General features: G+C 36.4%; 2 protein-coding genes across 2 annotated transcripts; one reads left to right on the forward strand and one right to left on the reverse strand.

Annotated features, from left to right (window-relative positions):
- The first annotated feature begins 206 nt into the window (after positions 1-206).
- Positions 207-6,007, forward strand: LOC143599792 (ultraviolet-B receptor UVR8-like). The gene is made up of 7 exons (XM_077077665.1): positions 207-368; positions 1,048-1,088; positions 1,629-1,905; positions 2,004-2,353; positions 3,061-3,462; positions 4,169-4,556; positions 5,723-6,007. The coding sequence occupies exons 3-7, from the start codon at positions 1,687-1,689 to the stop codon at positions 6,005-6,007; spliced, it is 1,644 nt and encodes a 547-aa protein (XP_076933780.1). The 5' UTR covers positions 207-368; positions 1,048-1,088; positions 1,629-1,686.
- A 3,068-nt stretch (positions 6,008-9,075) lies between these two features.
- LOC143599789 (T-complex protein 1 subunit epsilon-like) lies at positions 9,076-15,260 on the reverse strand. Its single transcript, XM_077077662.1, has 9 exons — positions 15,033-15,260; positions 12,701-13,019; positions 11,672-12,020; positions 11,065-11,197; positions 10,910-10,962; positions 9,914-10,016; positions 9,648-9,814; positions 9,462-9,575; positions 9,076-9,380 (listed from the first exon to the last, which is right to left on the reverse strand). The coding sequence occupies exons 1-9, from the start codon at positions 15,229-15,231 to the stop codon at positions 9,210-9,212; spliced, it is 1,608 nt and encodes a 535-aa protein (XP_076933777.1). The 5' UTR covers positions 15,232-15,260; the 3' UTR covers positions 9,076-9,209.
- Between the last annotated feature and the right edge of the window lie 770 nt (positions 15,261-16,030).

Consider the following 16,030-nt stretch of genomic DNA (forward strand, 5'->3'; position numbering starts at 1 on the left):
TTATTATTTATGCTCTTGTGCTGGTATAACAGTCAAGTGACAGCTGGCGTCTGACGGTATGGTATGACTAGAATAGGGCAACGGACTATTCAAATTATAGAGTGCGATGACTTAACACATGAAAAAAAGTTGTCATTTTCTAAAAATTATTATTATTATTATATTATTATTATTATCAACAACAAACAAACATCCCTATTTATTATATCTTCTCTATCTTATTATTCTTCTTATATTATCATTCTTCTCTTCTTCCAATTCCAATTTAACAACAGCAACTGTTTCCTAACCTTTATTTATTCATCCATCCATCCACACAAACACATCATCAATTTCAATCCAATCGGTTAAAAATCATATTTTTCTTGGTGGGTTCTTCTCAAAACTCATGATCAAATATCAATTTATATATTACTTTGACCGATCATACACTTTTTTTTGGTTTTCTCGATTATCTTTGATCATAAATGTACAATCTTGATCATACCCAATTCAGATTTAAACTCACCTTCTATTTTTATTTTTTTTTAAGCGGTGGATTATACTTGTTGACTGTAAATTATGTAACTTTTTATTTTTATTTGATCTGTGTTGATCATAAAGTTTTGATCTTTATCTGATATAATTGAAATTTACAGTTACTAATGTTTGTTTTATTGATTATTTGATGATCAAGATCATATTTTTTTTGGTTGATCATGATTTTGTTTACAGATTCTTAAATGTTGTGGTGTGATTTCTTAATTTTTCACATTTTTTTTTCAGAATCTGACTGTTTTTATTCATCTGATGACTTGAATCAATTTTTTTTTTCTTTTTTAGTATTATTTCCTTTGTGGGGTTTTGCTTGTTTCTTGCTTGTAATAAAAAAGTTTGTGTTTTTTTTTTACTAAATTTGTTGAATTATACTCTGATGAATGTGAATGTTTTCCCTTGAATTTTTGTGATCAATTTAGTAAAAATATTTGAACTTTACTGTAGCAGATGTATCTTTAATCTTTAGATGAATTTAATAGTTTCTGATGATGTTTTTCTTGCTTTTTGTAGTGTTCTGGACATGAGGGTTACTATTTAAGCAATATTTTAAGGTATCGCGTTTTACTCTTACGAGGTGTTTGGATTGCGTTTTCGCAGCAAAATTTTTATAATCCTTTGCAAAAATGCACATCCAAATACCCTCTGCATTGTGCGAATTAACGCTTTGAGTTTAAGTGCATAATGTGCTTGACTGATGTCCAAGGCTTGATGCAAAACTACTATCGAGCCGGGGGTCTCATCGGAAGCAGCCTCTCTATCCCTATGGGGTAGAGGTAAGGTTGTCTACATCTTACCCTTCTCAGACCCTACAATAGCATTGCTATTGGTGGGATATACTGAGTACGATGATGATGATGATGATGATGATGATGATGATGATGAATGTGCTTGACTGAAAAAGATTGAAAAATTATAATGTGTTTTGATTTTTGATACAACTTTATATGATTACTAGTAGTCAAATGTTTATGTATCGTTTAGATGCGCGTTTTTGCAACAAACTACGGTTTGATTCAAGTTTTTAGACCAAAAAGAACAAAAAACGATAATGTATTTAGTTTATAACATATCATTATATGATGTTCTAGCAGTTAAATAAAAATCTTCTCATCTTGATTAATTTGGGCACTGCAGAAGTGAGCAGTGCCCATGGACGCCTCAACGAGTGAACCACCAAGTATTCAATACCACAACATTCCCGGTCAACCGATCATGCCCGTTCCAGTTGATCCATCGCTTGACCGACAAACCCGACACTGCTTTGGAGATGAAACACCAGGAGAATTCCCATTATCTGCAAACCCTTCAATTGTTCTCCATGTTCTCACCAGTTGCAGTCTTGACCCGCAAGATCTCGCAAAACTAGAGGCTAGTTTACATTTTTAAACATTTAAACGATAAAAAGATTCAAACCCGACATTTAGAATTGATGGTGCTGCTAATGTTTTTGTAATTTTTTTTTGCAGGCTACATGTTCTTTCTTTAGGAAACCTGCCCATTTTGCCCCTGATCACGAGCTCTGTTTATCGGAGCTTGCGGCTCTTGATATGTGCCAAAAAAGAGCAGTCTTTAAACCGATGAGTTTAGAAGAACGAGTAGAAATGAAAGTAAGATGTGGTGGATCTTGGAAACTGGTTTTAAGATTTTTGTTGGCTGGAGAAATATGTACTAGAAGGGAAAAGTCTCAGGCTATAGCCGGGCCGGGTCATAGTATTGCAGTGACTTCAAACGGGTCCGTTTATTCTTTTGGGTCAAATACCTCGGGTCAGTTGGGTCATGGCACCACCGAAGGGGAGATGAAGCCTCGCTTAATCAGGTTTATATTCTTGATTTATGAATTTATTTACTTGTTTTTACTAGAGGTAATAAAATGGGTGGATTGGCTTGTTCGGGTATTGGGTCAAACCTGCTCGGGACATGTCAAAACAAACATATTGGGTAGGGGTAAGGATGAGTATTTTTACATGTTGAAATGTAATCGTTTGGATGAGAAAAGAGTACTTTTTAATATAGGTGCACAAATCAGGTCCTGGGCCCACACCGGTTCGAAGAGTACTTTTTAATATAGGTGCACAAATCAGGTCCTGGGCCCACACCGGTTCGAAGAGTACTTTTTAATATAGGTGCTCAAATCGGGTTCTGGGCCCACACCGGCTTGAAGACTACCTTTTTAATATAGGCGCACAAATCGGGTTCTGGGACCACACCGGTTCGAAGAGTACTTTTTTAATACAGGTGCACAAATCGGATTCTGGGCCCACACCGGTTTGAAGAGTACTTTTTTGCACAAATCGGGTTCTGGGCCCACACCGATTCGGGTCAAATGAGTAGTTTTTTCAAAAAAGTGAAAATAAACAGACAGGTTCGGCCGTTCGGGTCCCAAATAGTTTTGTTGTTAACAAGTTCCAAATATAAGATCAAAAGTAACCCAACTTATGGCCCGTATTCAATGCAAACGGGTCGAAATTGCCACCTTTAGTTTTTTTACGATTCCCATATGACTCGTTCTTTTGTCGGGTGCAGTTCTTTGGCAGGCATACGCATTATAAACGCATCAGCAGGGGCTGGCCGGACAATGCTAGTAAGTGACGCTGGGCAAGTTTACGCCTTTGGAAAAGACTCGTTTGGCAACTCCGAATATGGATTTCAAGGAAATAAACATGTCGACACTCCTCGACTAGTGGAGTCTTTAAAAGACATCTTTGTAGTACAAGCTGCAATCGGAAACCTTTTTACAGCTGTCTTATCAAGAGAAGGAAAGGTGTACACATTTTCTTGGGGAAACGAGAATAAACTCGGTCACCAAACCGAACTAACTGATGTTGAACCGCGCCCGTTGTTGGGCCCACTTGAAAACATACCTGTGGTTCAAATTGCAGCTGGATATTGTTATCTTCTTGCTTTGGCTTGTCAACCTAGTGGCATGTAAGTTTCAAGAAACTTTGGTTTGGGCCCGCTAGTTTTACTAGAGAGAAAAAGAACGGGTGGATCGGCCCGTTTTGGTAACGGGTCTAATGGGTTAGGGTCAAAATAAATACTTCTAGGCGGGTCAAACCGTATTGGCTCATAGTGAGTACTTTTAGTACATTTTGAAACAAGTCAACCGAGTCAAACGGGGTCAAAACGTAATGTCATGTGAGTTAAAAGAAATATTTGGGTCTTTGGTCGACCTGGTTTTTTAATGGGACACATTTGGTAATCCAAGATTTTTACGAGAGATGAAAATTGGGAGGTGTCTTTCTATACGTATTAAAATTTGCGTAATTTGATCATGTTAACTTGGCAGCTAAGTCAGGGCCGTCTCCGAGACTCGTGAAATATTTTTGGGCCGAAGGCGAAAAAAAATTTTGGTTCTTAAATTAGTTGAGTAATTGGTTTAAACGTTAAAAATACATATTTTTAAAAAAAAAGTATATATATAATTTAAAAAAATAATAATAAATCGGGCCTATCGGGTTGTCGGGCCGGTCGGTCGACCACCCGGCCCTGCCTCATAGCCGGCCTTGCAGCTAAGGTGCTGTAAGTTTGACCATGTTGACTTTCCTTCCTAATGTTTCATATTAAAAAACCGATTAACTAATGTCAGGTTTAAAAAAATCTTGAATATAACACTACTTATATCATGTAACAGGTCAGTGTACTCGGTTGGATGTGGATTAGGAGGAAAATTAGGACACGGTACCAAAACCGACGAAAAACAGCCAAGATTGATAGAACAGTTTCAGACATTGAGTCTGCAGCCGATGGTGATTGCAGCCGGTGCGTGGCATGCAGCTGTGGTTGGGACCGATGGCAGGGTGTGCACATGGGGTTGGGGTCGGCACGGTTGTTTAGGCACCGGGAATGAAGACTGTGAGTTGGTACCGAAAGTGGTTGAGTCTTTGAGTAATGTTAAAGCTAAACATGTTACCGCAGGGGATTATACCACTTTTGTTGTTTCGGATGATGGTGATGTTTATTCGTTCGGGTGTGGAGATTCTTCGAGTCTTGGACATAATAGAGAGGATGACGATGATCAGGTTTGCTTTTTATATGTTTTACAAATTTTGAATTTTTATTAGGATGATATTATTCAGTAGAAAACATTACTATAGAGGGGAGGAGGGGTAGAGGACGACCGAAATTGACTTGGGATGAAAGGATTAGGCATGATTTGATAGACCTAAACCTCTCCGAGGACATGGTTGAGGATAGGAATTCGTGGAGAAGTAGAATTAAAGTTAAGGATTTTTAGAGAGATTTGAATACCTTAGGGCTTAGACTTAACTTATTTAGGTCACATACCATAATGGTATTTCCCTTGCATATATTATTATTATTATTATTATAATTATTATTAGCTTATATAGCTGTTAAACTGTGATCTTATTATTAATATTATTATAATTAGTAGTAGTTTTTATATAACTGTTAAACTTTGATTTCCTTTATTTTGCTTCATACACATGTACTTAGAGCCGAGGGTCTCTCTGGAAGCCACCTCTTTATTCCTTTGGATAGAGGTACGGTGTGCCTACATCCCACCCTCCCCAGACCCTACTTATAGCTTTGCTGTCGGTGGGATTTTACTGGGCATGATTGATTGATTGATTGATGATATTATTCAGTATATATAGTTATATAAGTCACTTATAATGTTATATTATATTTTTTAGATATATTTTGAAACAATGTAATATTGATAGTCTTTTATCTAAATGCCTATACGCGTGTTTACATGTATATGTGCACATTTTCATATCTTAAAAAAAACGTCACTAAGGCTATTTGTAGTGGAGGGGCTACAAAATGGGACGATTTGTGACATGTGGCGTCCAGTCAGCAAAGGGTATGTTTTTGTTTTTGGGGTGTAATGGTGTTTTAGCCCCCATATATATATACACACACACACACATATAATAATAACATACACACACACAACACAGGCGAGAAATAGCCCCCCGGGGGCAGTGTTTGCGCCCCAAATGGCCGGAATTCGCCCACTACGTTTGGCCTAATGTGATGCTTTTATACTAGAATGCATGTAAATTTCTATATTTTTAGATAAGTCTTTTATCTGAATGCACATGTAATATTTAGTCTTTTTAGTTTAATAATCATAAATGAATTTTGTTTCATTTTAAGCATATTAGTGGCTTTGATACTTTGACCAACAACACTAATGTGATGCTTTTACGCGACTTAGGGAAATCAGCATACTAATATCTTGTTCCCGAAGTTAGTGACATCGTTAACGCAAGTTCTTGAAAAGGTGGTGCATGTCAGCGCTACAAATTCCATCCACTGGGGTGCACACACATTTGCTCTTACAGAAACCGGGAAGTTATATGCGTTTGGGACGGGTGACAAAGGTCAACTTGGAGTGAAACTTGCTGATAACCTAACCGAGAGGCCTGCGCTAGAGCGGGTGGAACTTGATCTCGGTTTGCAGAATAATAATAATAAGCCTATGGTGAATGATGATCACTAGTATCTGAAGTTGATGAATATGATGATGAAATTAAGTTATTTGTGCTTTTTTTTTGGTGTTTGGCTGCTTCCTTCCATGTTTATTTATGTACATAGCCAAAAAAAAAGGAGGATTTGTGAAGAATGTTAGGGGTAGAAGTTGTTTTTACTTTTTACTTTTTTACTTCTAATTGAGTAAATATTTCAGTTGCATTTGTGAATTATGGTTTATTTGGTGAAAAGTTAATTAATTCTCCAAGTTGTGTCTTGTGTGTTATATCTTTATAGTGTATAGACTTTGGTGGTGGACTCATGAATTTTTTTCCATAGGGGGTGTCAAAATTCTATGAGGTTGGTCGGGATTTTAACGCATAATATAGCACTTTTTTTTTCAAATGGGACGGTTGACCCCTTCCACTACACTTGTGTCCGCCTATGTACATGGTTGTGTCGTGCTTAGACGTGTTCCGGAACCGAACTGGTGGAACCGGTTCCAGTTCCTACCCGATTGACCTTATACCCGGTCTGGGTATTTTTACACCCGAAATCCATACCCGGTTCCACTAATTATATTTCCAAACGGTTCCTACTCGATTCCAAATTGTACCCGGTTCGGTTCCTACCCGAAAAAACCAGCTCTGACGGTTTTTTTTTAAAAGTCAGTTCCTGGTCAAAGTAGCCGTTGGAACCGATTTTTTGATGCCCTAAACCTATATATAACATTTTATTTATTTAAACAACTATTACAAACATTATTAAAACATAACGATACTAAAGATAACAAGTACAACTAAAAAACGTCCGTCGTTTTAATCCGGCGTTCTACAACGATTAAGCGTTGTTACCGGCGGTAGATGCTTGGGTTGTAGAGCCGGACGACTATCCCACATCCGCTTTTTTGGCATCCAAACTTCTTTTCTCACGACAATACTTATTCGTATGTTTTCGTAATGTCGAGTTGAACCCTGCTTTAAGAAACTTCGAGCAATATTTGCAACGAGCCATCTCTTGTGCGTCGGTCATGACACACAAATCATAATGAACCCAAACATCGGGGCATCGTGTTGTTTCGATCACCATAATGTCGTCATTAGTTGTCATTTCTTGTCGGTTTAACCTTAATTGTGATTTAGAGTGTGTTATATAGTTTTGAAAGTGGTTTAACTAACACACAACACATTTCTATTTATAGTATGTTTTTAAGCTACATATAGTAAAAAAAAACCGGTTCCAACGGTCAAAAACGGCTATATAGCCGTTGGAACCGGTTTGTAACGTCTATTTTATTTAAATTTCAAAAAAAACCGGCGGAACCGGTTTTAACGTAATACCCGATCCCGGTTCCTAAAAGTTGGCATTTCAGGGCATCGGTTCGGGTCAGGAACCGACCGGTTCCTGACTTGAACCGGTCCTATTTTCTACCCGGTGTGAAAAAACCGGTTCGGGTCCTATTTTCTACCCGGTGTGAAAAAACCGGTTCGGGTTTTTAACAGGACCCGATTATGTGCACCTCTAGTCCTGCTTGAGGCACCAATAGCCTATCAATGACGGTCATTGATAGGCTTTTCTATCAATGACGGTGATCCAAAAATATTAGAAGTCTTTAGAATTATATCAATCACTTTTTGCAGCTATGCGAGTGGTGCAACGTTCTTGAAATTGGATGGTTTGAACTCTAGGTGTGATGATCGATGATCAAACGTTATCCTCATGTAGCACATTGTAACCTTGGACGACACACCAATACAAGAGTTTTGTCAACTTATCTAAAGGACAGATTACGACTGGTCTTGTGTCGTAGCTACAAGTGTTTGACACGACAGATATATTCTCCTTTGCATTTCGGGCCTCTGTTTCTTCATCATGATCCATCTCAAAACTCGGCTTATCAATAGAACATTTAAAAAGACTCGAGCTATCTTTATCATCTTAGCGCATTAACAATCGTGCATAAAAAGAAAACACGATAAAGGACGTGTACCTCTTCAACAATTTTTACGTCTATATGCTACTAGCGCTTATCTCCTGACCTTTTGTTAGGTCGATAGCGTCTAGAAGTCATTTTAACCTGTTTCTTTTAGCTACTTGTATTCTAATAGTGTAATGCATATTGATGGTGTACAATAGTTGATAGATTCGACCATAAAGCTGATAAACAAATACTGTAGCCAGAAAGAGGACACTAGAGGTGCAAATGAGCCGAGCTACTCGAGATCGGCTCGTTAAAAAGCTCGATCAAGCCGAGCTTAATCAAGCCCGAGCTCGAGCCTAAAAATAAGCTCGTTTAATAAACAAGCTTGAGCTTCACTTATCAAGCTCGAGCCGGCTCACAAACCTGTCATTTATATAATTTTTTTTAAAATATATATTTAATAATTATTAATTAATTAATATATATATATATTATGAAAAATAAATAAAAATAACTAAATAATATATATTATTTTATACATAAAACTCGCCCTGCTTGCGGTGCGCGCATATAATGTATATATGTGTGAACCCTCGGGTGGGCAAAAGTAAAATTGCACTAATTTTGACGTTATTTTACTAATCTCGTGAAAATAACGTTAAAAGTGGCAGAAGGTTAATCAGGCATCATGTGGTGGCGTTGATAGCCGAAAGACAAGGGCACATGCACTGATCAGCCGGTGTCCCGATGATTGAGTGCTATGTGCCTTATGTCCAAGGCTTGATGCAAAACTACTATCAAGCCGGGGGTCTCACCGGAAGCAGCCTCTATCCCTATGGGATAGAGGTAAGGCTGTCTACATCTTACCCTCCTCAGACCCTACCATAGCATTGCTATTGGTGGGATATACTGAGTACGATGATGATGATGATGATTTTATACATAAAACTATAATAGAAAGAAATATATAAAAAATAATTATAATTGTATAAAAAGTAATTGACAATAGTAAACGAGCCAAGCCAGAGCTTTGAAAATAGAGATCGAAACGAGCCGAGCTCGAGCTCTGTGTAAGTTAAACGAGCGAAGCTCAAGCAAAGTCGAGCTCGGGCTCGGCTCATTTGCACCCCTAGTGGACACTGTTGATCGTTAAAGCTGATAATAGAACAAACATGTCTAACAATACGATAATGAAAGTGCGTGAACATGAAAGAAGTAAAAATTAACAAAACACCATACCGACAGCGCAACTCAAACGGGTTGCAATGTTCTACGTTTAATCAAAACTTGAAAGTTGGTAAAAACCGTGATATCAGTATTCTGACGGAGAGATGACATCATCGATCTTCAAGATCATCTTCACGACCTGTGTGGCAAGCAAGATCTGTTGTTGCTTGCCGATTAAGGTTTCGAATACGTTTTGTTCACGCATATCATTCGTGCCAGTATCGTTGCAGTCAATACCACAGCAATGATTGTTCTCCTACAAATATTCAAACAAAAATATGTTTTAAAACACATAGTAAACGCCAACGGTTTATAAATATTATAATGTCATATATACCTTAATTTGCTGTGCTTTTACTGCAGATAATGTTTCAATCGGTTGCAAACCGCTATTCTCTGCAAGAGCCATCGGTACAGAGTCCAACGCATCAGCAAAAGCCCTGATAGCATACTGTAAAAAAATAACATATTCGGTAAACAGTTACACAGCGGGACCCACAAAATGTAGATTACGGTTCTGTACCTGTTCAACACCTGGGTATTTATCAGCAGCAGCTTCAACTGCAATTGAGCACGAGATTTCTGCAGCCCCACCACCGTATACAATCGAGTTGTTACGATTGAGATTTCTAGCGACACATAATGCATCGTGCATGCTGCGTTTGGTCTCCTCTATCATCATCTTGTTACCTGTATTCTCACAACAAATAAATTTAAAGTACATAAATTAATATAATCAAAAAAACAATCGAATCAATGTTATTAATAAAGCATACATCAACAACTTACCTCCACGGATAAAAATGGTTACCGCCTTTGAGTTTGCGCAATGCTCGATATAAAGCATTCGATCTTTCGTGGTACCAAATGCCTTTTCTCTAACCAAACCAGCCTATCACACATAAATAATTGCAACATTGCCATGAGTTTGCATACAAAATTGTTTTTGTAAAGGATTTCTTTAAATCTCTCATGACGTAACTCGATGACTCCTTGCAATTGATCTAAAATCTTTCACGTGCACACCACAATTATAAATTTTTACCAATTTACTATCATTATAGAACACTTGTGTTTTCTCGTTTCTTGAGACGTAAAAGGTAAAAATGTCCAAAATATTTGTTGCGTGCACGTCAATTATTGTTGTGTTATATGCTATCGATAGCGGTGCTATAGCGGTTATCGGTCCGGCGGTAAAATAGCGGTCGAAATATCGGTCCAAATAGCGGTTCCGATATTTGCGGCGCTATTTACCGCTATTTGGACACCGATATATCGGAAATAGCGGTGACATTATCAGTTTAATATTTTTGACCCAATTGTTACTTCTTTTGGCCCAAACTGTAAGCCCATAGCCCAATTTCATTATGATTATTATTGAACGATCAGCTTATTGCCCTAAAAATACCTCAATCGCTGCTGATGCTCATCTCCGATACCCGTTTCTTCAGCCGCTGCTGATGCTTATATATTTATGGCTTTCGATTAAGTGATTAAATCATGTCTTAAATTATAAATATTGTTACTTTGTGTTTTGAACTATTGACTTTTATGATTTTGGTATTAAGACAGTATTATTATTAGATAACTTTTGGTTTTATATATATATATATATATGTATATATATATATGTATGTATATATATACCGCTATCCCACCGCAATAACCGATATCTCAGATATCGGTCATTGACCGATATCCGCTATTTTTGGCATTAACTGCATAGGTTGGGTACACAGTATCTTCCTATAAATAAGCATGAGAGAAATATTAAATAAGATTTACCTTTCCTAGTTTTTCAGGTGTTAGTTCCTGGAACCTAGGAACAATTCTACCACCTGCACAAGATTAAAAAAAATAAAACAACGTTTAGAAACTATATAAACAGTGTGTATTAAAAACAAAAACTGCTTATTAATAGCTATTTAGAAGGTACAAACCAGTAGCTATGGCTATTAGCTCCAGTTCAACACCACCAACCCATCTGACAGCTGGCAAATTTCTGTTCATCAGTAAGTGATTTGCTTCATCATCAAAGCCCCATTGGCAAATTACCAGTGTAGCCCCTGCATCCTGAACAAATCAAAGTCAAGTTATTAGAGCATGAAGTTCAAACAACCAAGTTTTAGCACATTAAAAAATGCGATGATTACACACTACACTATTCAACAATAATCTAACTTTTTGACAAAAAAAGTATTTAGAAAGTTTTATGCGCTAAAATAAAACTTGGGCCAATTTTGACCCATTTAACCCATTTCTTTTTTTACATCTTTTATCAATACACATTTGAGCAACACTTTTATCTTTCTAAAAAGTGATTTAGGAAGCTTTACACATTAAATATGAACCTTAAGCCACTTTAAAATTGTTCTACTCTACCCTATTGATAGTTAACTTTGTAACAAATCTTTTTAATTGTCTCGTGTAGATCAGCTTCGTTCTAGAAACGTATCCAATGTTATATATTTTCCCCAACATAACCAGGATCACCAATTCATAAGCAAACAGGTGTAAACTCTTTACATAATATAAATATCAACATACCTTGCATTTCTGAACCATGTCATCGAAATACTTCTGTTCTTGCTTCCTCAAAGTTTGAAACTTTTCAACCGTATCGATGTCAACCTTATGCTTGGTCTTTGGTTTTGGTGGCTCAAACGGGCAGGTCAAAATAGCAATTTTTGCATCTTCAATGTGCTTTGGCATTTGTGGATGACTCATATCTTTATCAACAACAATTCCATAAATAAGTTCTGTATCCTCCAATTTCCCACCAACCTTTCCCTCCACTTTAATCAAATCTAGGTTCACATCTTTTCTCTCTAAATCAGCAACCGCCAAGACGGCTTTTACAGCAATCTCGGCCAAGCTACGCTTGCATCGATTCACACTGAAAGGTAGAACTCAATTAAAAATTATCAAAAAAGGAAAACTAACTGCAACTTGCTATTAAAGATTGCTCATTTAAAAAGGTTGTATTGCATGTGTTATGAACAGACAAGCACTATTGAGTGTTTATATGATAATTTTAGGGTAAAATAAGTTGTTTGTTTTCAATAAAGTGAATAAACTGGTAAACAATTCACTCTTTAAATTGCCCATAGAAATTACAAGTTTACCCTTTGCAACCAATGTTAAAAATAGGCTTAAATAGAAACCAGCTTACGATAAAGTAAAAATTTTAGCAATCAACCTTGTCATAACAAATTTCACTTGTTTGTGCTTATGTGAAAAAAACAAATAGAGGCTTTTTTCACATTATACTAAAAATAATTATTATAAGACACATCAAAAGCCATGTGACATATACATTACTAGATAAACACTAAAATGACAAATAAGATCCCATCAGCAATTTTGAGAAAAGGGTAAAAATTTGACCTTTTACCAGTTGAACATGTCATTAGTCGCTACAACCAGTGATAAAATGTAACTTGGTTGATAAAACAGGATTACTTTAAACTTAATTGTTAAAATCTAGAAAAACATGAAATACGTTTCTATTTCATGCAGTTCGCCTTTTCTTGAATAAGTGATTGTTTCACTAAATACAAAATAACAAGAACTCACATTTTAGAGGATAAGGTGGTCATGCAAGTTTGAACCAGCGGCTCAATATTTGTAGCACTGAAATCAAATTTATGGGAAATCTTTTCCAAATGATCAAAAGCAATCTTTGAAGCAATTTCAAATCCCTCGGCAACTCGAATGGGATGAATTCCACGTTCTAAAAGCTTCTCCGCTTGTTCTAAAAGTGCACCAGCTGCAACAACTACTCCAGTTGTTCCATCACCAATTTCATAATCTTGACTACGTGACAGTTCAACCATGAGTTTTCCAATTTGGTTGTCAACGTCCATTTGCTCCAATATTGTTGCACCATCATTTGCTTAAAATGAAAGTAAATTGTGAGAAAAACAAACATTAAATCAAACTTTTATTAAGCAAAAAATTATAAACCACTTAATAAAATGCACTGTCATAATCCTACAATTCAACCACGTCTAACCAAGAACATCTTCTACACATACAGGCCTTTAGAAAATTGAAATAAAACACTAGCATACAAAACTCCATAAATCTATGGGTGCAAACAAGCTGAGCTGCTCGCAAAATACTTGCTATCAAACAGTTAAAAAAAACTTGAAAAAGGTTGAGCCTCAAATAAAGCCCGTTTAGCTATCGATCCTGAGCCCGAGCCTTGTGTATTTTTCAGATATACTTCTTTTGGACTTCTAAGTATTAATTTCACACTGCACAACCAAGCTCAAGCCAAGCTTAGGCTCCTTCACAAAATTTTCTCAAAATATTTATAAATAATTAAAAAACATACATAAACTAATTAATAAACCATAAACAAGCTAAGCTCAAGCTTACAAAAAAAGCTAATAACAAACCAAGCTCGAGTTCTAGTAAGTCAAAACAAGCCAAGTTCGGGCTCAGCTGGTTAACACGCCTACATAAATCAGTACAATTTCTCCTAAAAAACTTATTAAACCATTTTTCAGTCTCTCAGTAATCACTACTTTACTTTCAAAAGGATAAATACTCGTATAAAATTCAAAACTTATCACATTTGATATATCAATTCTACTATTCTTAAACAATTAAAAACAATTGATTACTAACAAATACCATTAAGACAGTCTCAGCTTATAGTTTCTAACAATATAAACAACTACGCGTGAAAACTTAAGATCAAAAACCAAATCAAGCCCTAACTAATAACTAATCAAAACGATAATGTTCAAACACATATAAAACTAAAAAAAAACAGATAACGAGTTAGAAATGTATACTGATGGTAAACAATTTGTTCGATTATATGCGTGTCTTTGTGTTCGGCTAAAGTTAAATGAACAAACACGAACACGCCGCTCACAATAAACCAAAAAACTTAACGTCCGTCTAGAACCAGATCAAGCCCTAGCTAACAGTAACAATTAATCAAAACGACATCGTTTAAACACATAGAGTGAACAACAACAAACACGTACAGAGAATCCGAAACACCGCAACGCTGACTCGTTTATTATCTAATGTTTTTGTTTAAAAACTTTATTTATCCACAATTATACATCTTATATATAACATACGTAATGCACATACTATTTATTGTTTTAATCATAATTTTATGTAAAACCATAACTATTTATACATATACATATTTCATAAACTAAATAAAAAGCTTGTTCAGACTCATGAGCCGGCTCAAACCCAATATGTTAAGCTCAAGCTCCGGCTCTATAAGTAGGGGTGCAAACTGCAAACAACCCGAGCTGCTCGCGAGCTAGCCGAGATCTGCTCATTAAAAAGCTCTATCGAGCCAAGCCCGAGCCTAAAAGTAAGCTCATTTAATAAACAAGCCGAACTCAAGCTTCACTTACCAAGCTCGAGCCAGGTCGTGAGCCTAAACGAGTATGTCATTTATATAATTATTAAAAAAAATAATAATTATTATATATATACAATGTTACGAAAAAAAAAAAACAAATAAAAACAACTAAATAACATATATTATTTTATACATAAATAAAATTATAACAGAAAAAATATATATAAACGAGCCGAGCCGAGCTTCAAAATCTACTTATGAATTATGAACCGAACACGAACTTTGAAAAATCGAGCTCGAAATGAGCCGAACTCGAGCCTAGCCTCGGCTCATTTCGAGCCGAGCTCGAGCTTCAAAATCTACTTATGAATTATAAACCGAACACGAACTTTGAAAAATAGAGCTCGAAATGAGCCGAGCTCGAGCCAAGGCTTGGCTCATTTCGAGCTTTTTATCTATACAAAAACTAACACCAAACATATAAAAAACAGATCAAAATCCTAACTACTAATAATAATAATAATAAACGAAGACGACATCGTATAATGAAAATAAAATAACACATACTGATAGTAATATCTCCGTCTGGACTCTGAAGCATCTTATCCATGCCTTTAGGTCCGAGTGACGTACGGAGGATCCGAGAGACGGCTACACCGGCAGCAATATTAGCCTTCTGAGCGTCTAGACCTCTTAACCTGCTCTTGCTTTCCTGTTCTCGGAGTATTATGAACGGACGTCCGTACTCGTCGAACGCCAACGCCATTGTTATTGGTGAGATCCAAACACAGTGTGTGTTCTAGAGTCTGCTGGTGGTTTTGATTTGTTTTGCCCTAATGGTGTTTATATAGGTCCGGTGTGTGTGTGTGCACGGGTCGGGTTGCTTAAGTTTGGTTATTAGGTTGAAACCGGCTTGGTTTGATGAATAAAAGTTAGAACTAGTTTTATGATTGTTTTTTATTCGTGTTGAAACCGGTTTCTTGACCAGGTTATGATCGGTTTCGGTTCGGTTTTTAGATCGGTTTAATTAACCGGTTTATTTGCCTACCTCTATGCTCGAGCACTCGACAAAATTAACCGGGTGGTTTTTTGGTTAAGACTATCTATATTCACAGCTCAACTCAACTTTTCAATAAAAGAATATTGACAGAATTACATAAAGTGTTATTTATGTTTGTACTTAATTTCGTTCGTTGTTCTTTATCTTCAACATTGATTTCTTTTATTATATACGTTCGCAAATCCAACACTGTTTGTCTTTTGGCCATAACATTGTTAATTTTTCTCGTTAAGTTAGGTTATATGCCTTACACATGGGACAAATTGGTCATTTTATCTATTTAATTAAAAGTATTTTAATAAATAAAAATAGATTATAATCTCCCCCCCCCCCCCCACACACACACCTACACTACCAACGTATCACCACCTCTCAACACCCGCCACCACCCTAAATCCTCTAATTGTTGTTGAAGTCCATGAGCCCGGAAAATCAACACAACCTCTAACAAACTACCCTTTAACACGAAATACATTAAATGAATGTATACAAGCTAAAATCGTAT

This window comes from Bidens hawaiensis, unplaced genomic scaffold, assembly GCF_021521415.1.
Source record: "Bidens hawaiensis isolate Kalapana, Puna unplaced genomic scaffold, B.hawaiensis_p1.1 tig00052822_1, whole genome shotgun sequence".
Classification (NCBI taxonomy): domain Eukaryota; kingdom Viridiplantae; phylum Streptophyta; class Magnoliopsida; order Asterales; family Asteraceae; genus Bidens; species Bidens hawaiensis.

Bases quoted from the DNA above. Each gene is read 5' to 3' on its own strand.
- LOC143599792 (XM_077077665.1), top strand. From the start codon at position 1,687: ATGGACGCCTCAACGAGTGAACCACCAAGTATTCAATACCACAACATT. The intron at 2,354-3,060 runs GTTTATATTCTT...TGTCGGGTGCAG, and splicing joins ATGAAGCCTCGCTTAATCAG to TTCTTTGGCAGGCATACGCA. The intron at 3,463-4,168 runs GTAAGTTTCAAG...ATCATGTAACAG, and splicing joins GCTTGTCAACCTAGTGGCAT to GTCAGTGTACTCGGTTGGAT.
- LOC143599789 (XM_077077662.1), bottom strand. From the start codon at position 15,231: ATGGCGTTGGCGTTCGACGAGTACGGACGTCCGTTCATAATACTCCGA. The intron at 10,017-10,909 runs GTAAATCTTATT...TATGTGTGATAG, and splicing joins CACCTGAAAAACTAGGAAAG to GCTGGTTTGGTTAGAGAAAA. The intron at 9,815-9,913 runs GTAAGTTGTTGA...GTGAGAATACAG, and splicing joins AACCATTTTTATCCGTGGAG to GTAACAAGATGATGATAGAG.